At 44.2% G+C, this 14,653-nt stretch overlaps 1 protein-coding gene and 1 long non-coding RNA gene across 2 annotated transcripts in view; both read right to left on the bottom strand.

Moving 5' to 3' along the window:
- Positions 1-3,974, bottom strand: LOC135101771 (uncharacterized). Its single transcript, XM_064006063.1, has 3 exons — positions 1,325-3,974; positions 457-843; positions 1-135 (listed from the first exon to the last, which is right to left on the bottom strand). The coding sequence occupies exons 1-3, from the start codon at positions 3,602-3,604 to the stop codon at positions 1-3; spliced, it is 2,802 nt and encodes a 933-aa protein (XP_063862133.1). The 5' UTR covers positions 3,605-3,974.
- A 9,802-nt stretch (positions 3,975-13,776) lies between these two features.
- LOC135102150 (uncharacterized) overlaps positions 13,777-14,653 on the bottom strand; it is a 12,287-nt gene continuing 11,410 nt past the window's right edge. Inside the window, exon 3 of the long non-coding RNA XR_010269554.1 lies at positions 13,777-14,653. This exon is cut by the window's right edge and continues 859 nt beyond it. This is a non-coding gene — a long non-coding RNA (uncharacterized LOC135102150).

Genomic DNA, 14,653 nt, shown 5'->3' with positions numbered 1-14,653 from the left:
CTAATCATCTCCACCACCATCACCGTCACCATCATGTTCACTATTGCCATCACCCCCACCATCATATTCACCGCCACCACCACCACCAACACCATCTTCATCACTATCGTCATCACTATCATCATCTTCACCGTCCTGACAGTCACGGTCACATTCTGTGCTACAGTCAAAGGTAACAAACATTCCAGAGGGTTGGTTATTTCAACACAGTTGTAGTTGTTAATGAATGGTTAGGCTTTACTTCAGTTTTGTTGATGGTGACAACAATAATGCATTGATGACTGTTGTGATGGTGGCAGTGATGGTCATGACAATGTTAATTGTAGTAATTATGATAATACTTGTGAAAAGAATGACTATGATAATGATAACGGTGTGTGTGTGTGTGTGTGTGTGTGTGTGTGTGTGCAGGTACTAACTAAACAAACAAACACACACACACACACACACACACACACACACACACACACACACACACACACACACACAGACCCACCTGGGCATGGCACGCAGCAAGGAGTCACAGAGAGTGGCTTGGTCTGGATGCCTGTATTGGTGGTCCAGGGACAGATCAATGTATTTGTGGTGTTCAAAGATGAGCCCCTGCGCGTCTGATTCCTTCCTGCTTAGCTCTATCCGTACCACCTTGGAGGGGATGAGGGGGAGGAGGGCCCTGGCACTGGTGATGGTGCTGTCTGTTATTGTTACATCCTCCCTCTCATCACTTGTAATGTGTCTGACAACACAATCCAAGGCAGTCCTGTTCACTTCAGTGTCCTCCAGCATGGACAGCCAATCATCACAGCTTTTCACACCAGTCCCCGCCAGCAGGTCCACCACCTCCTGTGTGTGTAGAGTTACTAGGATTAGTACCACCACCACCACCACCACCACCACCACCACCTCCTGTATGTGTTGAGTTATTATAATTAATACCACCACCATCACCACCACCACCACCACCATCACCACCACCACCATCACCACTACCTTCACCACAATCACTTCACAACCTCCTCCTGTGTGTGTAGAGTTACTTTGATTACTACAGATGTCACTACCACCACCACCACCACCACCACCACCACCACCACCACCACCTTCACCACTACCACCACCACCTTCACCACCACTACCACCACCTCCACCACCACCCTCACCACCACCTTCACCTCCTGTGCATGTAGTCACTACAATAATTTCTCGTACTTTTTTTGCTAATGACTAGTAAGGATCAAAATTGAGTTTGACAGTGGTGCAGGTTCCCCTGAGACAGCTATGGAAGGATCAAATATGAGGAAAAGAGGATGAATAGTCAACTTACTTGTATGGCTGCAGCACAAAGTGGTGTGTTAGGGTGGCAGAGGAGACCTGCCACGTGCAGCAGCAGGTTCCTCAAGTTCCGGAGCTGTTCTGGCGGCGGGAAGTGAAGCATGCGTCGTATGTTTGCTGAGCGTGAGTCCTCCACCAGCTTGTGGACGATTGCTGATGCACCGTAGAATTCTTGTAGGCTCTTGTGTGGGGCTGCGTACGTCTGATGATGCCCCAGCCTGTCACTGGTGTCTTGAAGATTGAAAAACGCTGGGATGACTTCCTTGCTGGGTAATCCTTTCTCATGACAGGAACAAATTAGCTTCTGCTCTTCCTGTTTTGACAGAGTGAGTCGGGCTTCTAGAATAGCCTGCATAGACACGTCATATAGGTCTTCCAATACCTTGTAGATGTGGACCTCACGAGTCTGTCTGTCTAGTGAATGATCTGTGAGTCTGGCCTGCAGTTTTTGTATGCACCAATCTCGTATGGTGACGTACAGGCTGGTCTGGGTGGTGGTGATCTTGATGTTGTCTACATTCAAATAAAACAACCATGCAATAAAATGCAGGTTCAAGGGCAGGCCGAGGTAATCCTTCCAGCCAATGTGTTTCATTAGATACTCAAGCCTCTCAGGGTCTTTGTTCCCCTTGTCTGGGAAGCTGTTGTAATGCTTCATGACAAAATGAATTCTTTGTTCATGGCTAACACTTTTCATCTCCATGTCCCACACCTCATAGCCATCAGGTAATTTGGCCAGGAAGTCTTGCACCGTTTCGGGCCGCGATGTGCAGACGAGTGTGAAGCCTGGCGAGTATTTTGAGATGTTGATGATGTCCTTCACAAGGCTGTGTGATGGAGTGCCTGGCGACAGTTCGTCCAGGCCGTCAATCAGGAAGAGAACTTTGCATTGTTGTAGGAGGGGGATGAGGTGTTCTTCCATCACAGCAAAATGGTTTGGGAGGATCACTTTGAGGAAGTTCTGGAGAGATGGGCCTTCATCATCGCGGCACAAGACACGCACCACGATGTCGTACTCGTCCAGGTGTTTGATGGTGCAGGCGCCGGGGTCCTGAAGCCACTCTGAGACAAGGAAGGTGAGCAGGGTCGTTTTGCCGCTTCCTGCCACGCCCCTGATCAGGATGACCTGTGGCTTGGCACCGTGCTTGGGCGGCTTGGCCGATGAGGATGTGGACGGCTGTGGATTCTGTCCCGCGCGGCGCGTCACCGTCAGCACGTCGCAAGTGTCGATGTCTCGCCTCTGTTGGAGGTGTCCTCTTCCTTCCACGAGGGACATCTTGCAGAAAATGTCCTGGATGTGATGGCAGTGTTTTGGTGAGTTGGTAAGGAAGGACAGAGGATCAAAGGTTTGCACGCGATCATAGAATGCTTTGAGGTGGGTCTGACTCATGCTTATGAATAACTGACACATGTTACTTAATTTATATCTTAAAATTGCTTCCTCCAATCCCACATTTCTGAAGGTATCAGTGACCTGCCGGGTGTTGTCCTGCACGGGTGTCACCTCTGCGTCAGGAATGCAGTATTTGGTCTTGGCTACGGCGAGGACTCGGATAAAGAGGTGTTCTAACTCGTTGACTTTGTGCTGGTACTCTGCCTCGCTGAAAGATTTCACTTCATGAAAGAGTTCATTCCGCTCATCCTTGATTTTCGTTACCAATCCCTCCAGGGTGTTCTGGTTCCGCCATTCGGGATCGCCATCTCTCGCCAGGCCTTCGCACGTCAGCTTTATTGCTTTGTGCAGGAAAGTCACATCAAAGTTGTCCCATAAAGGGAAGCGTTGTGCTTGGCGGCGGTCAGTGTGGTTCAGTGCTGATCTCTTTTGTTTGTTACTCATCCAGCCATAGTTGGCTGTCGAGCCTTGAGGGAGGTTGTCAAGGTAGTCAGTGAGGGACTGGCCCGGCGGCGTGGCGGGGGCGTTCAGCGCGCCGCGCTTCAACACGAAGGTCAAGACGTCCTTGCCTGCGTTCTCCATGAGACAGATAAGCTTAATGCGATGGACATGTACTGTTGGAGTGCTGGCCATGGTGGAGGGCTTGGGACGACAGTTCCTCTCTACAGCAGCCTGCAAAGAAATTTCCCGAGTGAGGAGCAGGGCAGGAGAGACGTGGCCTGCAAGGCTGAGTGCGCGAGGGAGGGAGTTGAGCCTTGAAGTGGCCGGCGTGAGCACCGGGATGTGGGGACAAGACAAAGAAGTGGATGGGAGTAAGAGACACTGTGGTACACGGCATGGCACGTGTGTTGTGGCCAGTGTGTGTTGTGGCCAAACCATTTGACAAGACAACACGAGGCAAGACTTGACTGTGTGTGTGTGTGTGTGTGTGTGTGTGTGTGTGTGTGTGCAAGTAAGTAAGTAAGTAAGTAAGTAAGTAAGTAAGTAAATAAGCAGGTAAGCAAACCTTTTTTGGTGAGCACAATACAAAGTATTTCAAGGTGTACATACAATACACAGTCACGTGAGCCGAGGCTCTCTGACGGTGTATTGTACAGTAGAGCAGAGGGCAGGAGTGCAAACAAGTTTTAATGTACAACAACATAATGAACTGTACTGTACAGCGACAGTACCTCGCCGCTACAGAGAAGATAAACTTAAATACAAGTGTCTCACACTATCTTAAATAATAATAAAATAATGATGATAATAACAATAACAACAAGGATAGTGATAACAATAATACTGATAACAACAGCAACAACAACAACACCAAAACAACAACACCAACAACAACAAGAACAATAAAAATACCAATAACAATATTATTAGTAACATAAATAATAGTAACTATAGCATTAATAAACATAATTAATAACTAATACTGGTAACTAGAGCAATAACAATAATAATAAACAACAACAAATAAAAACAACAGCAATAACATCAATTTAATAATAATAATAATAATAATAATAATAATAATAATAATAATAATAATAATAATAATAATAATAAAAGAAATAATGATAACAACAACAAATGCAATAAATAGCATCAAAATCACAGCTTTTGTTTATTAATTTATTAATAATAATGTGAAGTACTTATGAATGAAGGGAAACCTGCAAATACTGAAGGCTGAGAAAGCTTTGGATGCAGACTCAAACCTCTTTACGGAAAATGTACAGCGAAGAATTTTATTCTGCCGTCCTGTTGCTTTGGTTAAAAAGACAGCCATGTAGATGCCCATGTAGGAAGGCAATGCATGAGATGTGGGCAGCGTCAAGTACACTGCGTGTCACTCACTGCTTCACTTGTTACATTACCAACAATACTTTTTAAAATGCCAGCTGTTTGAGAGACATTTAAACGTGTGTGTGTTTGTGTGTGTGTGTGTGTGTGTGTGTGTGTGTGTGTGTGTGTGTGTCTGTGTGTGTGTGTGTGTGTCTGTGCGTGCGTGCGTGCGTGGAACGTATGCTTTTTTGGCAATGATTTCTTTGGCGGAAAAGATGCCCACCAGTACACAGTGGAGTGGTCTCCCCTCGTTTCACAGGCCGTGGACTCCAGCTTGAAAAGACTCCTCGATAAAGTTCTTGACATGTTCAATATCTGCCTCCCTATTAAGTATACAGATGTTTCACGCAAAAGGCTCCAAAACCCACCCATTTCTCAAACGGTAATCAACTCGACAAGACCCAAAAATCAGTTGTATAGAGAGCTTCCGAAACCTGAAGCTCCGCCCTCTGTTCCGGTGAGGATGCTTGCTGTGCTTGCACCTTGCCTAGTCAAACTCTTTCAGCTCTGTCTGTCAACATCTACCTTTCCTTCTTTCTGGAACTTTGCCTACATTCAACCTGTTCCTAAAAAGGGTGACCGTTCTAATCCCTCAAACAACCGTCCTATTGCTTTAATTTCCTGCCTATCTAAAGTTTTTGAATCTATCCTCAACAGGAAGATTCTTAAACATCTATCACTTCACAACCTTCTATCTGATCGCCAGTATGGGTTTCGTCAAGGCCGCTCTACTGGTGATCTTCCGGCTTTCCTTACTGAGTCTTGGTCATCCTCTTTTAGAGATTTTGGTGAAACTTTTGTTGTTGCCTTGGACATATCAAAAGCTTTTGATAGAGTCTGGCACAAAGCTTTGATTTCCAAACTACCCTCCTACGGTTTCTATCCTTCTCTCTGTAACTTCATCTCAAGTTTCCTTTCTGACCATTCTATTGCTGCTGTGGTAGACGGTTACTGTTCTTCTCCTAAATCTATTAACAGTGGTGTTCCTCAAGGTTCTGTCCTGTCACCCACTCTCTTCTTATTATTCATTAATGATCTTCTAAACCAAACTTCTTGTCCAATCCACTCCTATGCTGATGATACCACCCTACACTTTTCCACGTCTTTGCATAGACGTCCAACTCTTCAGGAGGTAAACATATCATGCAGAAAAGCGACAGAACGCTTGACATTTGATCTTTCTAAAATTTTTCATTGGGGCAGAGCAAACTTGTTATTGTTCAATGCCTCAAAAACTCAATTCCTCCATCTATCAACTCGACACAACCTTCCAGACAACTATCTCCTCTTTTTTAATGACACTCAACTGTCCCCCTCTTCTACATTGAACATCCTCGGTCTGTCCTTTACTTATAACCTGAACTGGAAACTTCACATCTCTAGCTAAAACAGCTAGAGACGTCTCCGCCAGTTTTTCTCACCCCCCCCAGCTGCTAACTCTGTACAAAGGCCCTATCCGTCTATGTATGGAGTCTGCAGCCAGTGTGGCGGCGTATCTTGTGTGGTGCGCGTGTGTATCACATTGTGTTCCTCCTCAAAGACTTAGTGGTGGTCAAGATAACCAGAATTGGCCAAGCCCTCCCTGAAGTGTGCTACCAGTAGTGTACCAGGTGTGTTGAGTAGCCGCCAGGTGTACAGCCACACGTGTGTTGTGTACATGTGCATGTTGTGTACAGAAAGACCTCGTTCTGGTGTTTTGTTAGTCCCCTCATGCCGCTGGCCCGGGAAACTACACTTGCCACCTTCTCAGACAGACGCCATCTTGTCGTGTCAGTACGTGATGCCTCCTTCCTCCACCCCCACCTCTCTCCGCACCACCTGACATCCAGTCCTTCCCGTCCCACTTAAGCCAGTAGCGGCTTCTGGCCGCCCACAAACACACACACACACACACACACACACACACACACACACACACACACACACACACACACACACACACACAAATAGACAGACAGACACACACACACACACACACACACACACACACACTGAGATAGATAGATAGATGGATAGATATAGATATTTTATTGACCACAGCAAACAGGTAATACCAATGGATTGAATAGTATTACATAATCTACAAAATAATATTAAATTATTATCACTTCTTAACTGTAGTCAATCGTCTATTAGTTACTAGAAGTCTATTGTTACAAAATAAACGAGCTAAACATAAACACTGGAGAAATGTCTATTCTTAGGATCCTTGTTTATAAAATATATATAAACAATCATATTCATGACATCTACGCACTACTACAATTATCAAGTCCTCACTAATCCCACAATCGTGTGAAACATATTAAATACAAGTATGATTTATCACTTCTTTAATATATAGTCAAAATGTTATGAACAATCTTACACATGATCTCTGGCGTAAACTGATCCCCAAACAATTGTTCTAAAGTGGAGAACTGGTATTGATCCCTAAGTTGCTGTGTTAACTGACAATCTTGCATTACATATCTATCTGTTTGTAACCCTCCACACACACACAGCCTCTCATTCACTTCCAGTCGACCTCTGTTTCTTTGATTCCACCTGCCAATCTCACACGCTAAACTATGCCCACTTACTCGAAACTGTGTGAATGATAGTCTATGAATATAATTTACTGCATGCTTCACTGTATATATACGGTGTACCAATAATTCTGTGTTAATATCCTTATATGTTGTGCGTCTTGAGGAGTTACTGTTTACCATATTATCTTTGAATTTCTTCATTACCAAGCTCAGGTCCGGTACATTCGTGTTGATCATCTCTCTGACGGTCCGACTGGTTGGAGTGTTAGAATTCATTGTGAATTCTAACACTAATGGATCATCATCATATCCTGACCTCTCATGCCACATACTATATAAAAATTTGTGTAGTCTGTGCCTGATTAAGTCCTTAAAAGGTGGATACCCTGACTCCACGTAGCAAATGTCATTACACGTTAGTTTTCTCACTCCTAATAATCTTTTTAGACACCAATTGTACAACTTCACCATCGTTTTCAGATCAGCTCCTATCCAAGATTCACAACCATAAATTAGTGATGACATGAGAGCTGCATCAAATACACGCTTCTTTATCACAAACGGAATATCATTATTTTTTGTGACAAAAGACAAACTTTAACACATGTGACGTCTTATTATTAGCATGGACTTTGATGGCAGAGGAGGTTGAACCATCGCTGGTAAATGCTGACCCTAAACACGCATATGTGTCACAATGTTCCACCACCAAGTCGCCCACCACCAAAGGTTCACGATCCCTCTCACTGCCGCGTATCACAAAAAACTTTGTCTTGGATTGGTTAACTTTCATGCCATATTCTGTACAATAATCTTGTAACAAAGATACCTTTCTCATCATATTTGCCCTTGTTGTCGATAATAGCACCGTGTCGTCCATTAGTAAAAGTATATGTAGCCATTGTAAAAATCCATCATGTCCACACCCTTCTTTAATTGGTCTTATAAGGTCATTAACCAAGATGATGAACAGTAAACATGAGGTGGGTGATCCTTGTGTCACACCTAGAGTTATTAAGACCACCGCTGTTCCGACCAAGCTTTCTGTCACAGTATACATAGCAATAAGTGCACATAACATAGCTGAGCCACATCCCAATCTTCGTAACACATGAAATAATTTATGTCTAGGTACTCTGTCATAGGCCTGGGAAAAGTCAATGAATGTTACAAATAGAATTAATTTCCTCCTCCTAGCCATGTCACATAACAACCTGAGAGCCACTATGTTCTCCACACACCCTCTCTTCTCCTGAGCACCAGCTTGCTCCCTGAAAGGTCTAAACCACTGTCTCAGTCTCGCACACAACACCATGTCGTACACCTTGGCAATACTGTTTATTATACTTATTCCCCTATAGTTTATTGCATCTCTCCTGTCACCCTTCTTAAAAATTGGAACTAACTTTGCCCTTGTCCAAGCTAATGGGTAACTACCAGAGTACAATATATTATTAAACAAAACACACATATACATAATCCATTGTACTGGCAATAATTTAACAATACCGCGTGATACGCCATCAAGACCTGAACCTTTGTCTGGTTTCAGTTGCTTCACTTGTTGTTGTATTTCTAATGGGTTAATAGGGCCATCTAACAGAGATATAGACACATCGGTGGAAATGTCACATTCAGTAAGTTTCACATTGTCGGGAGGGTTAAAGTTAGTTTTCAAAATAATCTTTAAAATCATCATCAGATGGGCACACATTTGAATTATTTTCACCACCAACTTCTCCCTTCCAATTTATAGCCCTCCAGAGTTGCAGATCATCTTTGTTCTCAACCAGTGTTTCCCACCTCTCTAAAGTAGTGTTTTAATCCTGTACGCAGGCTTCACGCTTACCACTACTACGAGCACTTTGATATACTATATCTGTCACATTATTGATATCATCATTGATATTGTTCATTATCATAGGGACATCTAATAGCTGAACGTTATGCAGAAATACCGTTTCGTCAACATTTGTAAATCTAATAGGCTTTGTTACTTTTCTCACGCTAGAAACACCATTATGAATTGAGTAATCTCCCACACACACACACATACACAAACACACACACACACACACACACACACACACACTGAGACAGAGAGACACACACACACACACACACACCTCACACAGGAAGGACGTGTGACCATAGGCGCTCTAGAGCAACCTCGGCCAGCATGTTGGCCTTCCTGCCTTCCCCGCCCCTTATTGCTAGTGATCTCGGTTTTTTCAGTTTTCAATTCCTAGTTTTTAGTTTTAGGCTCGCCTTGGTGTAATTGTTGTGCTTGTGAACAAATTTAGCGAGTGTGTGTCGATACATAAAGAATAATGTGTGCTGCAGAGCAAACGTACGAACGCAACTACCTCCTGTGTTGTATGCGAGGGTCCGGTCAGCCGGCGCCCAACGTGATAGTTAGTTACTTTTACTGACCAAAGAAATTATTCATACAGTAAAGTGAAAGATACAAAATTTGCCAGTGGTCCAAATAAAGAATCATACATTTACAAACATAAATAACAAATCTTTCACCTCAGTATTGTTTAAGAATTAGGCGATGCAAAGTAACCAGCATTAGCAAACACTTACTAGTAGTAATGCTATAACTAACATAGATACATAACTCAGCATAACGTCTAACACAATTTGACCAATATTAAAGGAATAGGTAGTTCTAATTAAGTATTGTTTTCCTTTTAGGTCCTATAACTATTCAACACTTCATACACGTACCTGCACAAAACATTTACGTCTTCTGTTCCTTTAAATAACTCGTCTGAATTTTGTTTGCTTATCATATATTTTTGCCTGACCTGTCTCGTCAGTACGCACTCCAGCAGTACATGTTGGTCAGTCTGTGTTGCCTGCCCGTCACATGGACACACGCGCAAGTCCCGCGAGATGCGACTCTAACGGCCGGTCTCGATCTTTAAGTCATGAGACATCAGTCGAATTCTAGTAAACGCAAAACGTGTAAAATCAGGGACATATATGTAATCTGAATAAATATTATGGACACCAAGACTAGAATTCAATATTGTTTTATATGTGTGATACTTTGTTGCGTCTTCTGGCTTATTGATAATTAAATTAATTATTCTGTCAAGAGGATTTATATGATTATCATGCTGTATGGCGCTCTGGATAAACCTATAACCAGGGGTGTTAGCTTCTCTGCATCAACTAAATACAACATGAAATGGTTCACTTATGTCGAGTAGAGTCAGCTTCCTCTCCAAGAAACGTTTCCGTCGGGCACAGACAGTATGGTAAACTGGCTTAATTCTCGATTCAACATGACATAAGTTTGAGCTTGTGTTATTTGTCACGTCCAAGAGACATTTCATAAGTATATTGTATTGATTGGTGAGTGACACACAGCCGTCTGTCAGCCACGTCTCGCAGTTGTATGTCAGTTCAGCCAACACAGCCGAGTCAAACACAAGTCGCTTATAACACTGAGGCATATCGGGGTTCTAGACACAAAATGTAGAAAATTTGTTAACGATTCAATGACAATTTGCCTCGTGTAGTGACACCACGTCCATCATACAACCGCGGTCCGTAAACCAGGCCCCTAAATACTTATATCTGTCACAGTACTTAATAACGTGTCCCTCGATCTTTAATGGAACTTTATCACAATGAGTGTTATTTCAAACAAAAAAAAATAAAAAATTTGTCCTCATTAAGAACAATTCCATAATCATTGCAATAATCGATGACAGCTCTGAGTTTCCTGATGCACATATCCCGAGATGTTGCGTGCAGTGCGCCCAAGTAGCTGTTAGTTGCTATTTGTTCCTTCAGCATACGAATCATCTGGTTAATGTAAATCACAAACATTAGACAGCTGGAAGGTGAGCCTTGCCTCCCTTCCACTGACGACTCCACAGTGGCACTCTTAAGCACGTTATGTGTGCAGCGATACATAACATAAATTGCTTTTAACATCCTTCTTCCACATCCTATTGATTTTATGCATTCTATCAGCTTGGACCTCGGTACTTTATCTTATGCTTTACGATAAATAATACATATAACTTCAATTTCTTGTATTTTACATAATCACACAATAATCTCAGTGTAAATATCTGCTCTTAGCATCCTCTTCCCTCCATTGCTCCTGCTTGACAATTGTCCACATCCATCCACATTTTCAATCTATTCATAATAAGTGTGTCATAGAGTTTAGCTAGGGTGTCCATTATACTAACACCTCTGTAGTTATCACAAAGCATGCGATCACCACACTTAAATAATACACTTAACTTACTATAGCACCAGGCTAGTGGGAAACACAAACTATCAAAAATTACATTGAACATTGTAAGAAAAAACATCAACCAGTTCATAGGTAAGTTCATTAATAGGGTAGGACTTATTCCAACAAAACTTTTCTTTTTATTCATCCCTCTCACAGCTGTTTCCACCTCTCTAAACGTGAAAGGATCATCCACAATGGGAATACTTGGTGCCTGCTCAAAGTTTACCTCTCCAACTTCCTACATCACTGGATTCAATAATTCCTTAAAATGAATCTTAAATTGACTCTCAGTAGGCTGAGTACTGCCTTCATTACTACTAATTTCACCTTTCTAGTTAATTGCTTTCCAAATTTTCCCACAGTCATTTTACTCCATAACTCTTTTTCTTCTTAGGTCTACACTTCCCTCACGCGCAACACTCATCTTTTAACACTCCTTTGTTATTAAATTAACTTCCCTGTAGCATTCCTTAACCACGTCCTGCACACTTTCCTCATTCACCACGCCCAGGGTTGGCGGCTCAAACAGCGCCATCCTCGTCACGAACGCTTCTATATCCACTTTGTCATGGTGCAGGCCTGCCGCGATATTAGTGGTGCGGGGACTGTGTGTTAGCGTCCGACTCAAGTTACTGGCGCGCTCAAGTAGCCGTGATGGCATTACTCATTTAAAAACGTCAGTGTTAATTGTCAGAGTGAGAGGCGCATGATCTGAGCACGACATATCTTGGCGTGTACACAAGTCTTTTAGGACATTCAAACTGCTATACTTAACTACACACAGATTGATAAACACAGGTCGATTTCCGATGCCCAGCGATCATTACGCCTAAAAGATAAATTCCCTCCTCGCTGCTTTCTGTCATATTTCAAATGGTTAGCAACTACCATTTCTTTCTCTTCACACATGTTCGGTATTGCCCGGCCCATGGAATTACTTATAAGATCTTTCACACCATTATATTCACATTATCTTTCCGTTTATATTTCTACTTGGTAGGCAACCCACACGTGCGTTCAATCAGCGACCACTATGGCACCGTCACAGTCGGTCACCTGCCCCTCCCACAGCAGCGCCGGATCGTGGTAGGGCGAGTCGACCGGTGGGATATACATGGCGCCAAGCCTCATCCCAGGGCAGCAGGACAGCTCGACCCATGTTTGTCCTTCTGCTGCAATGTTGGCACATGTGATATATGGCACCAACGCACACTTCACCAACATCATAATTCCTCCTCTCCGACTATTTTGTTTACTTTTATTCATATATAAATCAAAACCAAGCACGCTACTAATTAACGCTACTTAATTTCAGTGACCCATATCATGTCAAATTCTAAAGCAACATTTATCACTTCAGGGATTTGGAGCTTATTTTTCACACCACAGATATTACAAGCACATATTTTCAATTGCCCATTCCAATTCCTTCCATGCCAAAATTTGGAAAATACCTATCAGTCACAACACCATCACGCAGCAATACTCGCCGCCGCCAGTCATACGTAATTTCCACTCCCTGGTTGTCTGGTTTCTGCTTCTCCTCATTTTCTCGTGTCCTCAGTCTTGTCATTTCTCTCCTCGCCGCCGGATGAACGTCCTTCTTCACGCAAATCCGTTCAAAGTCTCTTCCTGTATCCTTCAGGTTCTTCGCCACTCGCAAGATGTCGCTCCATTGATCTTGACTCTCCAGCGTCACGTGAATACGGCGACTCTTCCGTGCGTGGGACGGAGCACCCACCTCTCCATACTGTGGACACCCACACCCACCACCTCGATCCCCTGGCCAGTTGTCACCATGACCCACCGCCCCATGCCTGACTCAGCCGTGAGGGAGTTTGGGCAGTGGGTGACACAACACCCGTGGACCAAGGTGCTGGATGTGGAGGACGTCCACTCAAAATAGCACAATTACGTCACCTCCACCACAGAAGCCTTCCACCGCTACTTCCCAGCCAAGAGCGTCACAGTGCACACATCTGATGCCCCCTGGATGACGCCCAGCATTAAAAGACTCATGCATCAGCGGACGTGGTCGTTCCACTCCTGCCCGGACCTATACAGGAAGCTAAGAAACAGAGTGATCAGGGAGATTAAGGCTGCCAAGTCAAGCTATTACCCGGACAAGATACACCACTTCAAGAAGGCCAACAACAGACAGTGGTTCGCTAGCAGCAAAGCTTTGTGTGGCCTACAAAAGCACACTTCATCTCTTCCTTGCACCTCACCTTCCTGCTAATCTCGCGGCTCAGGAGATGAACGACCACTTTGCCGCTATCTGTCACACCTGCCCTCCCCTCCACACCACTCCACTTCCTGCCCATCTTCCCGCCCCCTCCCTTCCCCCCACTGTCCAAACGGTGGATGTTTTTAAGAGGATACTTAAAGACACCAAGATACCAAGATACCAAGGATACTTAAAGATACCAAGATCCACCACACCCACTGACCTTCCCATATGGGAAGAGCCAGCAACACCGCTATGCCCCATAATAAACGCCTCTTTCCCAACACTCTTGCCCCGCGGACTGGAAGACATCTTACATCTCTCCCATCCGCAAAGCTTCCAGTCCACAGTCACTCGGTGACCTCAGACCAGTCTCTATCACCCCCATCCCTAGTTTTATTTGTGAAGATTTTGTGTATGACTGGGCTACACCAAAACTTGTTATATCGTGGATATCAGACAGTTTGGAAATATTAAAGCCACCTCCACCTCCCATTACCTGACCAGCTTCTTTGACTTCATCCACAGCCACCTGGACAAGCGAAACACCTCTCTACCTGCTGCTTTTGTGGACTTCAAAAAAGCCTTTGATCTTGTTGATCTCTTTGTTGTCTTCAGCAAGGCAATAAGTCTGGGTCTCCCTCCTAACCTGGTAGCGTGGCTAGCCAACACCCTCTCAGGGAGGCGTCAGGCCGTTTGCTATCAAGGCTCTGTCTCTAATATCCAACAGCTGACATGTGGAGTCCCCCAGGGGACCAAGATGAGCCCACTATGCTTCCTCCTTCTCATTAACGACGCCCTCACTAACACCCCCATGGCTGGAAGTATGTGTACGACTGCACCGTGGGCGTCCCAGTCTCCGACAGGAACCCGGACTACTCGCCACTGCAAGTCATTTTGGAGTGACTGCAGACATGGACGGAGGAGAGCAGGATGACCATCAACCACAGCGAAACAGTGGTGATGCATTTCTGTACCTCCTCTGTACCAGTGCCCCCTCCCCGGCTCACAGTGGGCTCTCACCCCCTCCAGGTGGTCCGATGTGCCTCTGGATGTGCTTCTCGGAG

The sequence above is a fragment of the Scylla paramamosain genome, chromosome 7, assembly GCF_035594125.1.
Source record: "Scylla paramamosain isolate STU-SP2022 chromosome 7, ASM3559412v1, whole genome shotgun sequence".
In the NCBI taxonomy this organism is placed as follows: domain Eukaryota; kingdom Metazoa; phylum Arthropoda; class Malacostraca; order Decapoda; family Portunidae; genus Scylla; species Scylla paramamosain.
Note: the sequence above shows the minus strand (reverse complement) of the source record. Positions and strands in the feature narration are given on the sequence as shown.

Bases quoted from the DNA above. Each gene is read 5' to 3' on its own strand.
- LOC135101771 (XM_064006063.1), bottom strand. From the start codon at position 3,604: ATGGTTTGGCCACAACACACACTGGCCACAACACACGTGCCATGCCGT. The intron at 844-1,324 runs GTAAGTTGACTA...CTACACACACAG, and splicing joins TTTGTGCTGCAGCCATACAA to GAGGTGGTGGACCTGCTGGC. The intron at 136-456 runs GTGTGTGTGTGT...CGTGACTGTCAG, and splicing joins GTGTGTGTGTGTGTGTGTGT to GACGGTGAAGATGATGATAG.